This window comes from Sipha flava, unplaced genomic scaffold (assembly GCF_003268045.1).
Source record: "Sipha flava isolate LNK unplaced genomic scaffold, YSA_version1 134_pilon_pilon, whole genome shotgun sequence".
Lineage (NCBI taxonomy): Eukaryota > Metazoa > Arthropoda > Insecta > Hemiptera > Aphididae > Sipha > Sipha flava.
The window spans coordinates 64,241-79,197 of NW_020271760.1; the positions used below are offsets into that span (position 1 = coordinate 64,241).

At 27.4% G+C, this 14,957-nt stretch overlaps 1 protein-coding gene and 1 pseudogene across 1 annotated transcript; one reads left to right on the top strand and one right to left on the bottom strand.

Annotated features, from left to right (window-relative positions):
* Positions 1 to 3,293: 3,293 nt before the first annotated feature.
* Positions 3,294 to 6,942, bottom strand: LOC112679394 (gastric triacylglycerol lipase-like). The gene is made up of 6 exons (XM_025549185.1): positions 6,819 to 6,942; positions 6,288 to 6,417; positions 4,586 to 4,829; positions 3,710 to 3,859; positions 3,448 to 3,529; positions 3,294 to 3,367 (listed from the first exon to the last, which is right to left on the bottom strand). The coding sequence occupies exons 1-6, from the start codon at positions 6,940 to 6,942 to the stop codon at positions 3,294 to 3,296; spliced, it is 804 nt and encodes a 267-aa protein (XP_025404970.1).
* Positions 6,943 to 10,817: 3,875 nt separating this feature from the next.
* Positions 10,818 to 14,405, top strand: LOC112679396 (annotated as a pseudogene).
* Positions 14,406 to 14,957: the final 552 nt, after the last annotated feature.

Sequence of the window (14,957 nt, forward strand, 5' to 3'; positions counted from 1 at the left end):
GAATTTAATGATGAAATTATGAAAATAGGGCATTTAAATGAAAAATTTCATATGAAGAAATTATCGATGAATTAGCTAGCTATAAAGCGAGATAAGCAAATTTTTAAATTTAAAATTAACACTGTAATAATAACTTATAAGTATAAATTGTATCCTTAAAAAAAATATCATGACATCTAATTTTAATTGGTTAAAAAGCGTTTTTTTTCAAGTTTGCCAAGGGTGTTAGCGAGTCTTCCTACGCCACTGTGTTTCGGGATCGCCGTCACCTGACTCGTTGCCTTTCTGGCGATCCACGGCGCACTCTCTGCTCGAACGGTTTCCGGCCAATCATGTCGACTTGTACTTGACCTGTACCCGTGACGGATGACACGAGTGTTCCTGGGTACGGCCGGTTTTCGCCAAATGTGTACCTTTTTCTCTTCCGCCTATTCAATTTTTCAACAAATGAAATAAGTTAATCCAGTATTTCTTTTTTTTTCTTTTTTAACTTTAATCGTTAACAATACTAGAAAGCGCTTGGCTGCATCGTAACATTGACGGTACATCGACTGATACAAAAAACAAGATTAGCAACCAATTCACTATTTGGCGGAAAAGAGAAAGGTATACTTTTAACGGGTAACTCCCGTGTTACTATAAGATTACGACCGATTATTTCATAGCGTTCGCTCGCGGCGTATTGAATAGGCAAATCAAGTGCATTCTCGACTTGTGACAAATCATATTTGTATCGCTTATGGCAAGGGTCTTTAACCCGTGGGCCACCCTGTCATTTTATGCGGCCCGCGTTCACATTTTAAATTTAGCATGTACATTTTCTAGTTCAATAAAATTATAACAGTTAAGCTATCGCTATCGGAAATATGTGATAAGATAAATTGAATTACCTATCAAGATATAATAATAATAAGATATAATAATTATTATTATTGTCTGTTGGTTCGTAATCGATTGTGGAACGAGCACAATATTCTCGTTTATGTGTAAAACTTTCGATTTCATATTTTTTCTTCATAATATTTATACAATATGTCGGTGAGTAAAAAACGTAGTCTCGGATGAAAGTCGTGTTTTTCAAGAAAAATGGTCCAATAACTATTTTTTTGAATTATTAAATTTACTAATTTGTAATTTTAAATGTACCAACCTAATTTTAAAAATCGTAAGAATAAAACTAAACTTTTATACATAATACATGTCTATACTACGAATGCAAGATTTAAAAAAAATAATATGTGGCCCGCTGCATAAAAAGGTTGAAGACCACTGGCTTATGGGAACACCTCAATTCGAATAGCGTAACACATATCTGATGTATTTTATGTAATTTAATTAATTTTAAATACAATCATCCTGTAATTATAAAACTATGGAACACAGTACGCTTTTACGTAATAATATTATATATATATATATATATAATTTGTATAATATTTGTTTTGTCTAATAAAATTATTACATTCATTATTGAAAAATATATATATTTTTATAGTCATGAAAAAAGTTAGGAATGAGAATAACGATACCGATTACCTTAAATTTAAGGATATAAAGTATATGATTAACCTAGTGTTTCACTGTCATCACAATAAATCGTATTTTACTATTTTACAATCGACAGTTGCAATATATGACTATGGTTTTTTTCAAATATTAGAAGTGATGTACGAGTATGTTAACTGTTCGGATAAAAGAATTTCGAGTGATTTAAAATACGATCAATAAAATATTTTTAACTGTTAATAATAACAATAATAGTAAATTAATCGTATTGACAATGTTATAGTTATGTATTAAATATACGTATATTATATACATAATTAAACACGGTTCTCGTTAACACAACGGTACGCGTTTTATATTTTGTATGTCTTGTCAATTTTTTTCCAACAAGTGTTTAACAATTAAAAGATTATAAGGTCTAGCATTTGGACTAATAGCAAATCCCATGTGACTAAATTTCTTCGCCATAGTGACGTTCTTGACATTTGGAAGTCGATCTATTAACCATTTTACGTCCTGAAATTATAAAAACAAACGTATTACTTTCAGTTAATGTACAATTACACATTATTAGCAATAATTTTCTTGATTTAAATTAAGTGTTTTACACGTAAAATATCTAAATTTAATACCACAGTTGATAAAAAGTAAATATTCCTTAGATGATAGTCAAAATATCGATTTCGCGAGACCCAAAATTAAGATTTAAACATTCAACTAAATAATCATATTATGAACTGGATATAGTAAAAATTAATTATGATTCATATGTGTCTGATATTCTTTGGAATAAATTATCACGCAATAAGTTCTGATGGTAGGATCTATATTTATAATACCGTTTCAAACATAGACGAACCTGTTCAGTGGAGCCCATTATATATTTGAATAAATAAATAAATAATAATAATGAAATGTTTTTTTTTTTTTTTGGTACGTATTTTAATTAATGCATACTATCAGGTTTCGTACACTAATTGTTTACCTTCCCAATGTCAATAGTCGTAAAATATGCTTACGTTAATAATTGCTGTTTATTGCGTTTATGATTATTGTTTCAAACCAACGTCGTAAAAAAAAAAATTAAAAAAATGCTATAAAACATATTATAGTAATTACTTTGGGCGGAGCTATAATATCACGCTTTGATTGATATATGTACGTGGCCGCTGTTATTTTAGACAAATCATAATCCGGAGGCGTAGTGGAGTTGTAATGTTTCATATTACCGACTTTTCCGTAATCATATTTTCGGAAATAATCTGGAAAACATTTCGGTGGAACTCGATGATTAAAATGTTACACGATTTACTGTCGAACGGGGCAGCAGGCGAATCATTACCGTCCACATAGTTTATCAAACATCATATTTTTATTGCAAAACTCATTGTGTTATTAACGTTATCATATGTCCATGTAGATGATCGAGAGCTGAACAAAGAACAAGACTTCATCAACGTTCGATGTTGGTCAATTTTCGAAAAACTACGGAAATCGTATTTGACGAGTAAAATGATGTTTTGAAATATATGTTTTTAAACATCCATTCATACGGTGCATTCTAATTCCGATGAAAATCGTTACGTACACTTAAATAATACTACTGTTCGACTTAAGTCTCGTTGTACGCATCGTGCGAGTGTTTTTAATGACATGTGTCTAAAATGTGATCGTTTGACGCGATTTAAAAATTTAGCCCAAGCACTGTTTACCTGAGCATTAACGATCACACGGCATTACATTATTTCTAATCCGCTCGTCGTAACATCACGATTCTCATAAATATTTTAAGCGTGAACATGATTTGGACGGTAAACACCCGCCTCCTTACGTTTTACAGCCAATAAACGATTATCGGTTGCTAAGCGAATAACACAACATTATGATAATGCAAATAATGACGTTCTTACGTTGGAGAGATTTGATTAGGAAATGTCTTACCTTCGCGTACGAGTTGGAAATAATGCGTCATTACTTTGACAGATGTCGGTTGAGGATATGTTCTCAAAATTTCTATGGTATTCTAAATAAATCACATATTTTAATATACATAATTTAGACGTAACGTGTGTAGGTGCGTGTTTGGATAAATTGAAAAAAATAGCGACCGATTAGTAATCGCATTTGAATAGACAATGTATAATTGTTGTGTAGACAAGAAAAACGATTAAACGATTGCAACGATAATCAATGAGTTACTTACGTAATCTATGGCCAATAGGTTGCCTTGGACCTGGGTCATTACGTACAAGCAAAACGGTTTCATGTATATATTTTCTTTGCACTGACGTCCGAACCATTGATCATCTGGATGTTTCATTTTCGGCACATAATGTCTATCTTTTAACGTCCTCTTCGAAACAAAATCATTTTAATGTGGTAAAAAATGTTTTCAATTTAATAATTATTTCAACAATAGCATTTGGAAAATTGCATTGATTTATGATATGAAATTAAAAAAAATCTAATCGAAAACCCGAACACGTACATTGTATTGAGAAACGGTTAAAGCACTAGAAATTGAAATTATCCTATCTGTGGTAACAATTGCGAGAGATAATATTTTCAATGCCCCACAAACGGATCGAGAAAATGATTGTTCAACGTTGACAACTAACTGTGTAAGAGTATACGAACTTCGTAGAGATAAATTTCGTGATACTTGCATTTAAAACGTAGATTTTAAGCACGTCAATAGAGATAAATGAATACAGTTGTTTCATTAATATCTTTTGTTACCACTAAAATATTTCATGTATACATTTTTGATTTACAAATTTGTATGGTCAATAAAGGCTAATTTTTTTGTCGAATTTATGAATTCGATTTTAACTGTAGCTTATAGGCTTTAAAATAACCGCCAACAGGAGTCATGCGAATAATTGTCCGCAAACAATTTAATTATATCATGTTGTATTCCGAGTTAAAGGGCAAAAATAATCCTTTTCATATAAATTATGATTAATGATGACTTATGAGATTCATTTGGTTTTTAACATTTATAATTATAAATTATAATTCATTATAAACGTTTTCCTTCCATTGGGGAAATCCTATTAATAATAAATTCGGTTCTTACGTGGAATATGAAGGGAAAAATTTTTAAAATAATAAGTCTTTTGTCGTAATACATCATCCTGGCCGTTGGCACTATCAACACCAACTTATCGATTTTTTCGTTGTATTCCGGTCTTTCTGCTAATGCAATTAGGCATATAGTAGCCCCGAAAGAATAGCCGCCCATATGTAGCGTAGTATGTCCAGTCTTCTTCAATATAAAGTCAATGGCTGCTGTTGTGTCGTATATTCCCAACTCGTCAAAACTTGAACATAATAATTCATTTTATTTTCAATGTCATCGTAGTAATGTGTATTGTATTCGATATTATTATTTAATTAAATTTATGGATTAATTATTATTATTTATCGTTATATTTATCGTTCTTTGGTACAGGTGAGCACACAATTCGTAAGTATTTAACTTATATTAATACGATAATAGCTATTTCAGTCGTTTTATGAGCATAATACAATGTTCGTGGCACGTATCGTAAAAAATATAACAAATTTCTCAATTCAACAATCGCTATACGAATACAACTGGAACGAACATAATGTATATTGTTTCTGATAATTATATTTATCTGTTTGCATATGACCAGGGTTCGTAAGTTCATGCCCTTAAAAAATGCCTAAATAAGCATGCATTTATGCACTTAAAATTGACAAAATATGCTTTTAAATATGTTTTAAAAAGTTAAAAAATATGCATTTATATGCGCTAAATATCTAAAATTATGCACTTAAAAATACTTACATAAAAAAATCATAAATAATTTTTGAAATAACATGAATTATCTATTCATTTTTATTATACCTATATTTTATTTTTTTATGTCATTATTAAAAAAAAAAAAAATAAAAATAGATTTAAATACTATTTAAAACTATTCTTGAGCCTTCATGAACTGCGTATAATATACATCTTTGTCAGTAATTCATTTTAAATTTGAAACTTTTGAAACAAATTTATTCATTAAATGTACGAGTTTCAAGAAAATAAAAAAGAAAGATAGTACAATTTCTTTTTTTAATTTTATATATATTTTCCATTTAGATTTTTGATAAATTCTAATTGAATGTGGTATAATATGCATAAATATGCCAAATATGCAAAAACCTGCAAAATAAGATTTCACATATTTAACAGTAGTACATTTAAATGGATTTCTATGTCATCTAGCATTAAATACAACTTTTCAAGATTGATATGCAAATGTATGAACTTACGAGCCCTACAAATGACCAGTATGACATTTTACAAACGAATACGCGTTAAGCAGTCCATAACTGCACCCTAAAAGAAACGATAGTTATGTAATTGTATTAACTGTATCAGGAGGAAAAGCATATTCGTGAACAGTCGGGTATTATGTTCACTTTGAATGATTTCTCGATGTTCATCCGATAGTCTTACAGACGAAGTCAAAGTCAAAAAAACTTATCGAATTTACAAATGATTTCGACGATAGGAACTGTCAGTACCAACACATTTATACCAAATATTCTAGATATTCTCGGTAGAATTGATAAGCGAACAATCGTGACCAGCGGTCAACGACGAACACAATATTGTTCCTGTTCACTATTTTCATTCGTTACATTTTTTAACTCACGAGTTCCGCACTGTACAACAACCGGCTATTTCTGTGTGTTTAACAGTCGATTAAGTGTTGGAATATTGTCCCGGTCAAAAAATTGATCCTTTGCAGTAATCTCACCTGAAATCCCATGAAACGTTCCTCAATGAAGGCACTACGCCGGTCTTTGGATTTTTTATGTACTTGGAAATACCGGCCAGCCGGAAATTGAGCAACCAAACGTCGAAACCAGCATCGGATAACGTGAAACCTTTATTCGATAGAAAACAGACATTATTATTCTGCGCGCGTAACATGTAAACGACAGTGTTTAATTAATATGCAAATTGCAGGGGTATCATTTGCGGAGAGACCAAGTGAGAGCCCCGTATGAATTTCAAAAGCACACCGATGGGTAGCAACGATTGTCGGCGAAGTTGGTTTTTCCGTCGGTTGTATTTATGACTAAACTTTAATAATGCATATACAGCGGAAAAAACCATCAAAGGCCGATAACAAAGCTTTTTTAATACATGCTAATCTCTTTCAAGTTTTCGGCCTTTAAGAGCTCAATCCATATGCGTTTGAACGAAAAATAAATATAACCGTCACGGGTGTTTTTAACATTCTTTAAGTGTAGCCGTTGATGAGTTCCATTTCAATTTCACTTACTAAGTGATATATTGCTAAGTGTATAATACATGGAAGTCCCATACAATCCATGTAACAGCAAGATTGGTTTGCCGATTGTTTTGTTTCCACTTTTACCGTACGGTATCCGTTCCAAACCTACCATGTAATGATCTTGGGTTTCAACTGCGTACGTTTCCAGTGGATATCCATTATTTTTAATTTGATCACCCTTAAAGTAAAAAAACACAACAACGTTCGATTTATTCAAAAAATAATTAAAAAACACATTTACAGATGATTTTTATATTTTATATAGTTATATATTTTTAGATAGTACGTTCACAGACACTGCCGCAATTACGAAATAGGAAGCTCGTGTGCGGTAATTATATTGAGCCGCTTCCTAGGATTTATTTTTGTTCAATTTAAGTATCAATTTTTGTAGGTTTTAAAATACATTTCGCATCAGTTAGTGTATGATGTATGTATATATATCAAACTAAATACCTATAACTGTTATATATTATACTTGATTACATATTTATGTAGTCAATTTATTTAAGTAGTTTAGGTAGGTATATTGTATGCCTACTCAAATACTCAATGGACTCATTGTTAAATAAATATTATAACAACCTTACCTGCATTTAAAAATTTTTTTTATTATTAAAAAATTGTGTGTTTGTAAAGTATAATTTATTTCAGGCTGGGACTATCCACCCCTCCAAATTTATGTATGTCTTAGGGTCTGTGTGCGTGGCACACTCTGCACACCCGGTTTTTGCGGCACTGTTCACAAAACTTACTTAACCGTTAACTATTATGAAACGTGCACAAGTTTATATTTACAATTATTTTAATTGTTGAAATCGTTTTAATTATAAATAAAAGAGTTTATAAATATACTTTACAAATATCTATTCTATCGTTTTGAACACATTTTTCGGTGTACACTGTACATATCAATCATGAATATTTTTCACAGTCACAGGACTACAATAGTAATAAGAAGTACATTATTTTTAAAACATGGTGAGAAAAAAAACGTTATGCTTATTTCAGCGGGTAGGAGAGATAAAACGTTAGTTTAATGAATACTTTTTTTTTATGAAAGTAATTACTGAAATAATGTTGTTGCAATTAAACTATTTCAAAACGTAGCATCTGATGCGTTTTTTTATATGAAATTTTGTTTTGTTGCCAAACAAAATTTTGCACTACACAATGTTTTGCAACAAAATATTGCACTCGGTGCGTTTCCAGCTTAATTCCTTTTCCCCATGTTTTGGTTATTATACAAGATTTTACGACTGTTCCTACTATACGAAAGACGTGCAAACATTACAAACATAAAATTATTTTATAATTTATTATAATAATAACTTACACATTTCGTGAATGAGGATATACAGCAAAAAAATACATTTTAAATGTCTTATAACAAATAGGTTAAAATAATTAAATTTTAAAATGTATATTTATTTGTAGTTAATATCTCGTAAAAAAGATTATCATTATTATTACATTACAATTAAAGCGTGTTTGTATAAATAGTAGAAACATATTTTTAACTAATATACATTTTCGAGACTTATTTTAATTATAATAATAATAATAAAAAAAAATATTTTACTCTATTTCAACCACATTTTAAACTTTTGTAACATATATGATATGAGCGGAATCGGTATTTTTTCAACTTGGTAATGTTAGGAGATATCTCCAAAACAATTATATTTTTTTACAACTTAATATTACACCAATAATTTATTAAATTTCCATAACTTTAAAAACTTTGATTCCTATATATGGTAATGAGTTAAAAATTATATGTAGAACCTAACACCTAAAACTTCCCTGTAATATTTTTAGCTTTATAAGCACAATCCGTTAAATTTATTATTAATTATAACATCTCATTTCGATTGAAAATTCCTGAGCTGATATAACATATTTTTATAAAGACAATTTGTAGCAAATCATATTTACATAATCTGCTAAGTGAGTGTTCTACGATATCCTAAGTACTAACATGAGATTCTCATTATTTTATTTAATTGTTTGTATTTGGCATCGACTCTTATAATGTTTTATTTATTTATATTAAAAATTATATTTTAGTTTTACGATCGGTTCATTTAAGACTAATCATAAAAAAAAAAAAAAATTATTCACACATTACTGATTATTGGCTATCAACAATAACGAGTTGCTATGACGATTTAAAATTTAGTTTTTAACTAACAATATTTCTTACAAGATATTTATCACACCAACAACGAAATTGTATGCAGATACATATGATTTTTTCTTATACCTTCCGAGGACTTTAAAAATTTCATTTAAACTTAAAGTTTAAAGTTTAAGCATTATTACTTGTCAATTGTATATTTATGCAATATAGCAAAATATTGGCAGTCATTGAAAATAGTCAATGAATACATATACTCGTATTGAGCAGATAGATCATCAAGTGAGAAAATGTAACCCTTTTATAATCTTTTCAGGTTCATATAATAAAATAGTAAAAAAAAAAAAAAGTGAATAAGTAACTATAATAGTTATAAAATAATAATAAAAAAGAAAAAGAAATAAAGGGCAAATAATAAAGAGACATTTTATTTTTTGTAGTTTTTTAAAAATATACTTAAGTTTTATAAACTTGATTCCTAAAGGAATAATTGGATGTATACAGAGACATATACAATATTTTTCAATCGCCTCTATCATTAGAAACATTCAAGTATTACGTCAGCACATTTTTTAACATTTTTACCCCCTCCCCTCATTTCAGCATAAGATAGACAGTGAATACTCCTCTCTTCTCTATCTTACGTTTACGTTTTTCATAGAACCCCTATTATTCTTATTAATAGAATTAATTTTTTCAATTATAAAAATGATAATAAGTTAATAATAATAATAAAAATAAAATAATAATGATATATTTAGTAAAAATAATAATAATAAAAAAATTATAATAATAATAATATATTTAATAAAAATAATAATAATAATGTATTATTATATATTATTGAATAAGAGAAGAAATTTAATAGCTAATCAACATTTTGAGATAACTCTTTTATTGAGATTCAATAGGTATTTTGATTAACCTGTTCATTGTATTGTTTTATTTGTTTTGATTTTAATAAAGTTAAGTAATATTATGTATTTATTTAAATGTTTTGTACCTACTGTATACATTTATTACCTGTATAGTTTTAAAGTTACACTTTCAGCTGCAGTAATTATTTTTAGTTTTTATACTTTTATTGAACATTAAAAAGAATACTTTTTTTAAATTATATTTATCATATGTGATTTGTATAAAAAAAAAAAAATAAAAACAAACCATACATAAATTTGAGTGTTTTTTTGTTTTTTTGATTGCTTAAAAACAATTCCAAAAAATAAATGTATATTTATCTACTCTAATTCACTAATTAGAGTCTAATAAGATTTTTCTGCATTTTCATTATCGTCAATGTTAAATAAGATCTGTTGTAAATTATTATTATATATCACTTATATCTTCGCTTAATGTAAATATTTTTTTTTTTTTGTAATTTATTTAACTTATTTATTGAAGTTAAGTTAAACTAATGATATTTTTTAACTTAATTGAAAATAAACGCAATTAACTTAACTGAGTTAAATAAAAAAAATCATTAACTTGCCCAGCCTTGGATAATTATAATAATAATAATGTATTATTATAATAATAAATTAATAAGTTATTATGATTGATAAATTAGCCGAAAATCCATTAGTGATAGATAATTGAAATATATTTGAAGTGCACTTCTCATGAGATGCGTCTATGTGATGCATTCCTTTGTTGGAATTTGACATATTTTTTTTAACACAAAATATAACATGCTAATTATCACAAGTCTCGTACTAAAAACACCTGTTGAATTGTAAATTCAATAACTTGTAACAGTTTTGAATTTCCCGCAGGTGAATACACATAATATATAACTTTGTGAGCTCTACAAGCTTCGTATAGCAAGGAATAAAACCTATTTAATTAAAATGGCTAAAGATGAAGACCAATTTAACAATACCACCAATGGGAACTCAAAATATGACACGGTTAAAAACACGAAACAATTCAACAGCAAAAACGATAATATTGTGAATCAACTCTTTTTAAAACAGTTTACAATGTCTACGTCCAACAAGTGGGTACTACCTGAACTAAAAACTATGCTAAGTCGTAGCAAATGGGAGGTAAATAAACACGTATCAATTATTATACCTATATTTATAATTAAATTACTCTCACATTTTTAGATATAGAATATAATTAATCTAAACTTATCAAACCTCATTCTTGAGTCCAAACTCTGTTTAAGACTGCATTTGCAGATACTACAGTGTTTATAATTTAAAATACATATGTTGATTTAACCATTAAGTATTAATTATTTATGTGAACTAAACTTCCGCTGGAACTATCATATTTTGAAATATTAACGATTATCCAATTTAATGGCTATCTGTAATGCTATTAGACTTTTAAAAGTGTGTCTTCCTTCATTTAATCTTATGGTTTTTTAACGCAACTAGTGCTAAACTTTAAAAAACATTAAAAGAGTGTTAGCAAACATATAAAAATCAACTGTCCTTGAATACTGACCATTTTTGTCTTAGCGACTCATTAAGAATAATTAGTAGATGTATACATTAACTGAATAATTTTAAAAAAATACACTCTTTCCCAGTTAAACACTTGTTAAAAAGAAATATATTTAAGTATTTAATTAAATTTTTTTCTTTAGTTACCAGATTTTGTCACGTTAAAAAATTCATTAAATATCGTCAAAGATAAACTTAATGATTTTAACTTGGCTGAATGGCACAAAAATACCAAACAAATGAATCCAGCTGATAAAGTTCTTTATAAAGTTAGAGGAGCTGGGCGTCCTGAACTATTGACTACAGCTTGGTTAAAATTGTATGAGATACTGAATGATAAGGATGTAATACCTCAATACAGTATTGATGATGGTAAACTATACAGTGTTCACTTATGTGAAGCTCCAGGAGCATTTATTTCTGCTCTAAACCATTTTATTCGTAGCAGAGATATAAATGTCGAAGTAAGTAAACTTATTTAATTTTTTTTTAATTTTTTCATTGGCTGACTGTTTGTATTTTTTTTTTTTTAGTGGGATTGGGTTGGTGTTTCATTGAATCCATATCATGAAGGAAATGGTGAACCTGATATGATTAATGATGATAGATTCATATTGCATACAATAAGCCATTGGTTTTTTGGTCAGGATCAAACTGGAGATATTTTTTCAAAAATACTTCTATAAAGATCTTTGCACTTATGTCAAAATTCGTTTTGGCAAAAAAGCAAGTTTGGTAAGAAAAAAATTATTCATTAGTTTTTCAATAGTTAATTTTTTAATTATAAAGTAATTTATATAATATTCAGGTAACAGCTGATGGTAGTATGGATTGTCAAGATAATCCGAATGATCAGGAAAATATAGTCACACGTTTGCAGATGGTAGAAACAATGGTTGCCTTAATGATACTTGAAAAAGGTATTATTAAAACTTTTATTGGTTTTAATCTTATAGTTTTTATAAAATTATTATAGATAAAATAGCTCAATTTTTACTAATTTAAATTATTATTACAGGAGGTACATTTATTCTAAAAATGTTTACTATGTTTGAGTGTAATACGTTATGTCGAATGTATTTATTATGTTGTGCTTTTTATTCGGTACAAATAAAAAAACCAGTTACAAGTAAACAAGGGAATTCCGAGATATATGTTGTCTGTCGAGGTTTTAAGGGATTAGAATACGTAGAACCTTTTTTACATAAATTTTTCTCAACTTCTTATCGTGGTAAGTTTTACTAAATATTATATTATAATAATCTATAACAATTATTTTATTATAATTTTAGCCTTGTCTGGTAATTGTTTGTTTCCATTGGAAGAGTTGCCTAAAGATTTTCTTCTATCCGTGTATAAATGTTCAAAGTATTTTAGTGAACTACAAATTCAAGTTATTGAGAATAATATAAAATGTTTTTTGCAAAAAACTACAAATTATATAAAGTCATTAACAGAATTACAATATTGTGTCGCTAAAACATATGTAGATAAATTTCAAATAAAACCAATTGACCGTTCCCAGAAAATTGTTGGATTAAATAAACTTCAAGTATGATTTTTTTATTTTTGCATTCTGCCATTAATTTTGTACTCATTTGCCTACAAACTCTTGTACATTACCTACTTGGAGCTTTATTTTTAAATAAATAAATAATTTATCTAAATTAAATGTTGAATAAAAATAAAAATTATGTATTATCATTAACACCAAATTATTTATTATTTAACAGGCCATTCAGTTTGATCTACCAAAAGTTTCAACAACAAAGGCAGTAATGGATTATTCATTTACTGAAAAACTGCGTAAAATAGAATGCCAAGATTCAGCTGAAGCTAAATTACTTCAAGATCAAGTGACTAGTTTCAATCAATTTTCATGGAAATATGATAAAGAAGTTATATGGTTTACCAAAGAGGTGAGTATAATTATGAAAATAATTTGATAACACATAATATTTAATATAAGTTTGTTATTTTGTTTTTGATATAGGATGCCAAAATTGACTTATCTAATTTGACTGTGCAAATGGGTAAGCCTGTGTCTATCATTCGTAACTCAAAATTTTGTGCAAATGAACTTATTGGTTATAGCAATCGAGCAAGATCATCATTTACTATGCCTAGAGAAAACTCTATTAAGCGTAAAGAGTAAGTTTTTAATTTTTAAATTTTTGTGTAATTTAATTTTTAATTTTATTTCTCTGGTGTATTACAGATATTTTCAGCTTAAAATTCCAGAGCAAACAGTCCATGGTCGATTGATTGTTTGTGATGTAACATCGATTTATACCAATGATTGTATAAACAATAGCAGAAAACAATTAGATTCTTTGACTTCAATTTTAGAATCATTGAAAAAACTTAAGGCTTCTGACAATTTTTTATTAATTGGTTATCCATTGCTTTCTCAAGTTAATGTTGGTATTTTCTATGTGCTTGTTAATATTTTTCTTAAGGTAATTAAAATTAATTATTTTATAATTTATAACTATGAATATTACATTTTTTATTACCAAGTTTACTATGTTATATTTTTAATATGATAATGTATACATTATGATTGATCAATACTGTATATAACATTTTGTTTTAGACCGGTATGTTCAAACCTGATGAAATGGGTCATGCTTTTATATTTTGCTCAAAAATGAATGACAAATTTATAGATGACTTAATATCTATTTTGTATTATGTAAAAACACATATTAAGAATCTAAATATAACAGAAATAATGGAAAAGCAGGAAAAATCCTTACTTTCCTTCTTTCCGATTGACAAACTTATGTGTAAGTTATAATTTTTTTTTTATTTTCATAATAGGTACTGGTTTATTGAAATGTAATTATTTAAAATATGCTAATTCAAATAAAAATGTATGTTTCAGATGAATCTATTTATAAAGACATTGTTGTTGTAAATTGTTTATTTATTATCAACGAAGTGAAAAAAACTGTTTCCTCATATTTGCAACAAAATTAATCATTGTTATAATTTTTGTTTTTTTTTTTTTTTACTGTTTTTTAATTAATTTTTTTTATATATATTTAAATTATTGATATTCTGTTTGTTTGTTTGTATACATTTAGCACATGCAAGTATATATTTTTCAATGATTTTTTTTTAAAATATTTGTATTGTTAAAAATTGAAATTATTACTTTATATGTTATAAATGTGATGAAAATGATGAACTAATTTTTTTTTTTTTTTTTTATAAAGCTCTTATTACTTATTATGTTAAATATAACTTATTCATATATATCTATTAAACATTTTATATGAATACTCATAATTTGGTTTGACTTTTATCTTGTATTATCTACATTTGAATAGTTTATTTTAATTATACTTGGAAAGATGGTCGGAAGAATGGTTAAAATTTTTTCGGTTACTAGTTTAATTTTTATGTTTTACAAAAAAATCTTTATTCATGGAAAAATATAATATGTTTACCAATAAAAAAAAGCCTTGTTGAATTTAATTTTGAAATTAAATTTTTTTGTTTATATAACATACAATAACCTATTAAAAT

Excerpts from the sequence above, each read along its gene's own strand:
- LOC112679394 (XM_025549185.1), bottom strand. The coding sequence starts at position 6,942 with ATGGTAGGTTTGGAACGGATACCGTACGGTAAAAGTGGAAACAAAACA. Across the intron at positions 6,418-6,818 it reads ACTTAGCAATATATCACTTA|GTTTCACGTTATCCGATGCT; the intron begins GTAAGTGAAATT and ends TATCGAATAAAG. Across the intron at positions 3,368-3,447 it reads TTTCCAACTCGTACGCGAAG|CAACCGATAATCGTTTATTG; the intron begins GTAAGACATTTC and ends TTATTCGCTTAG.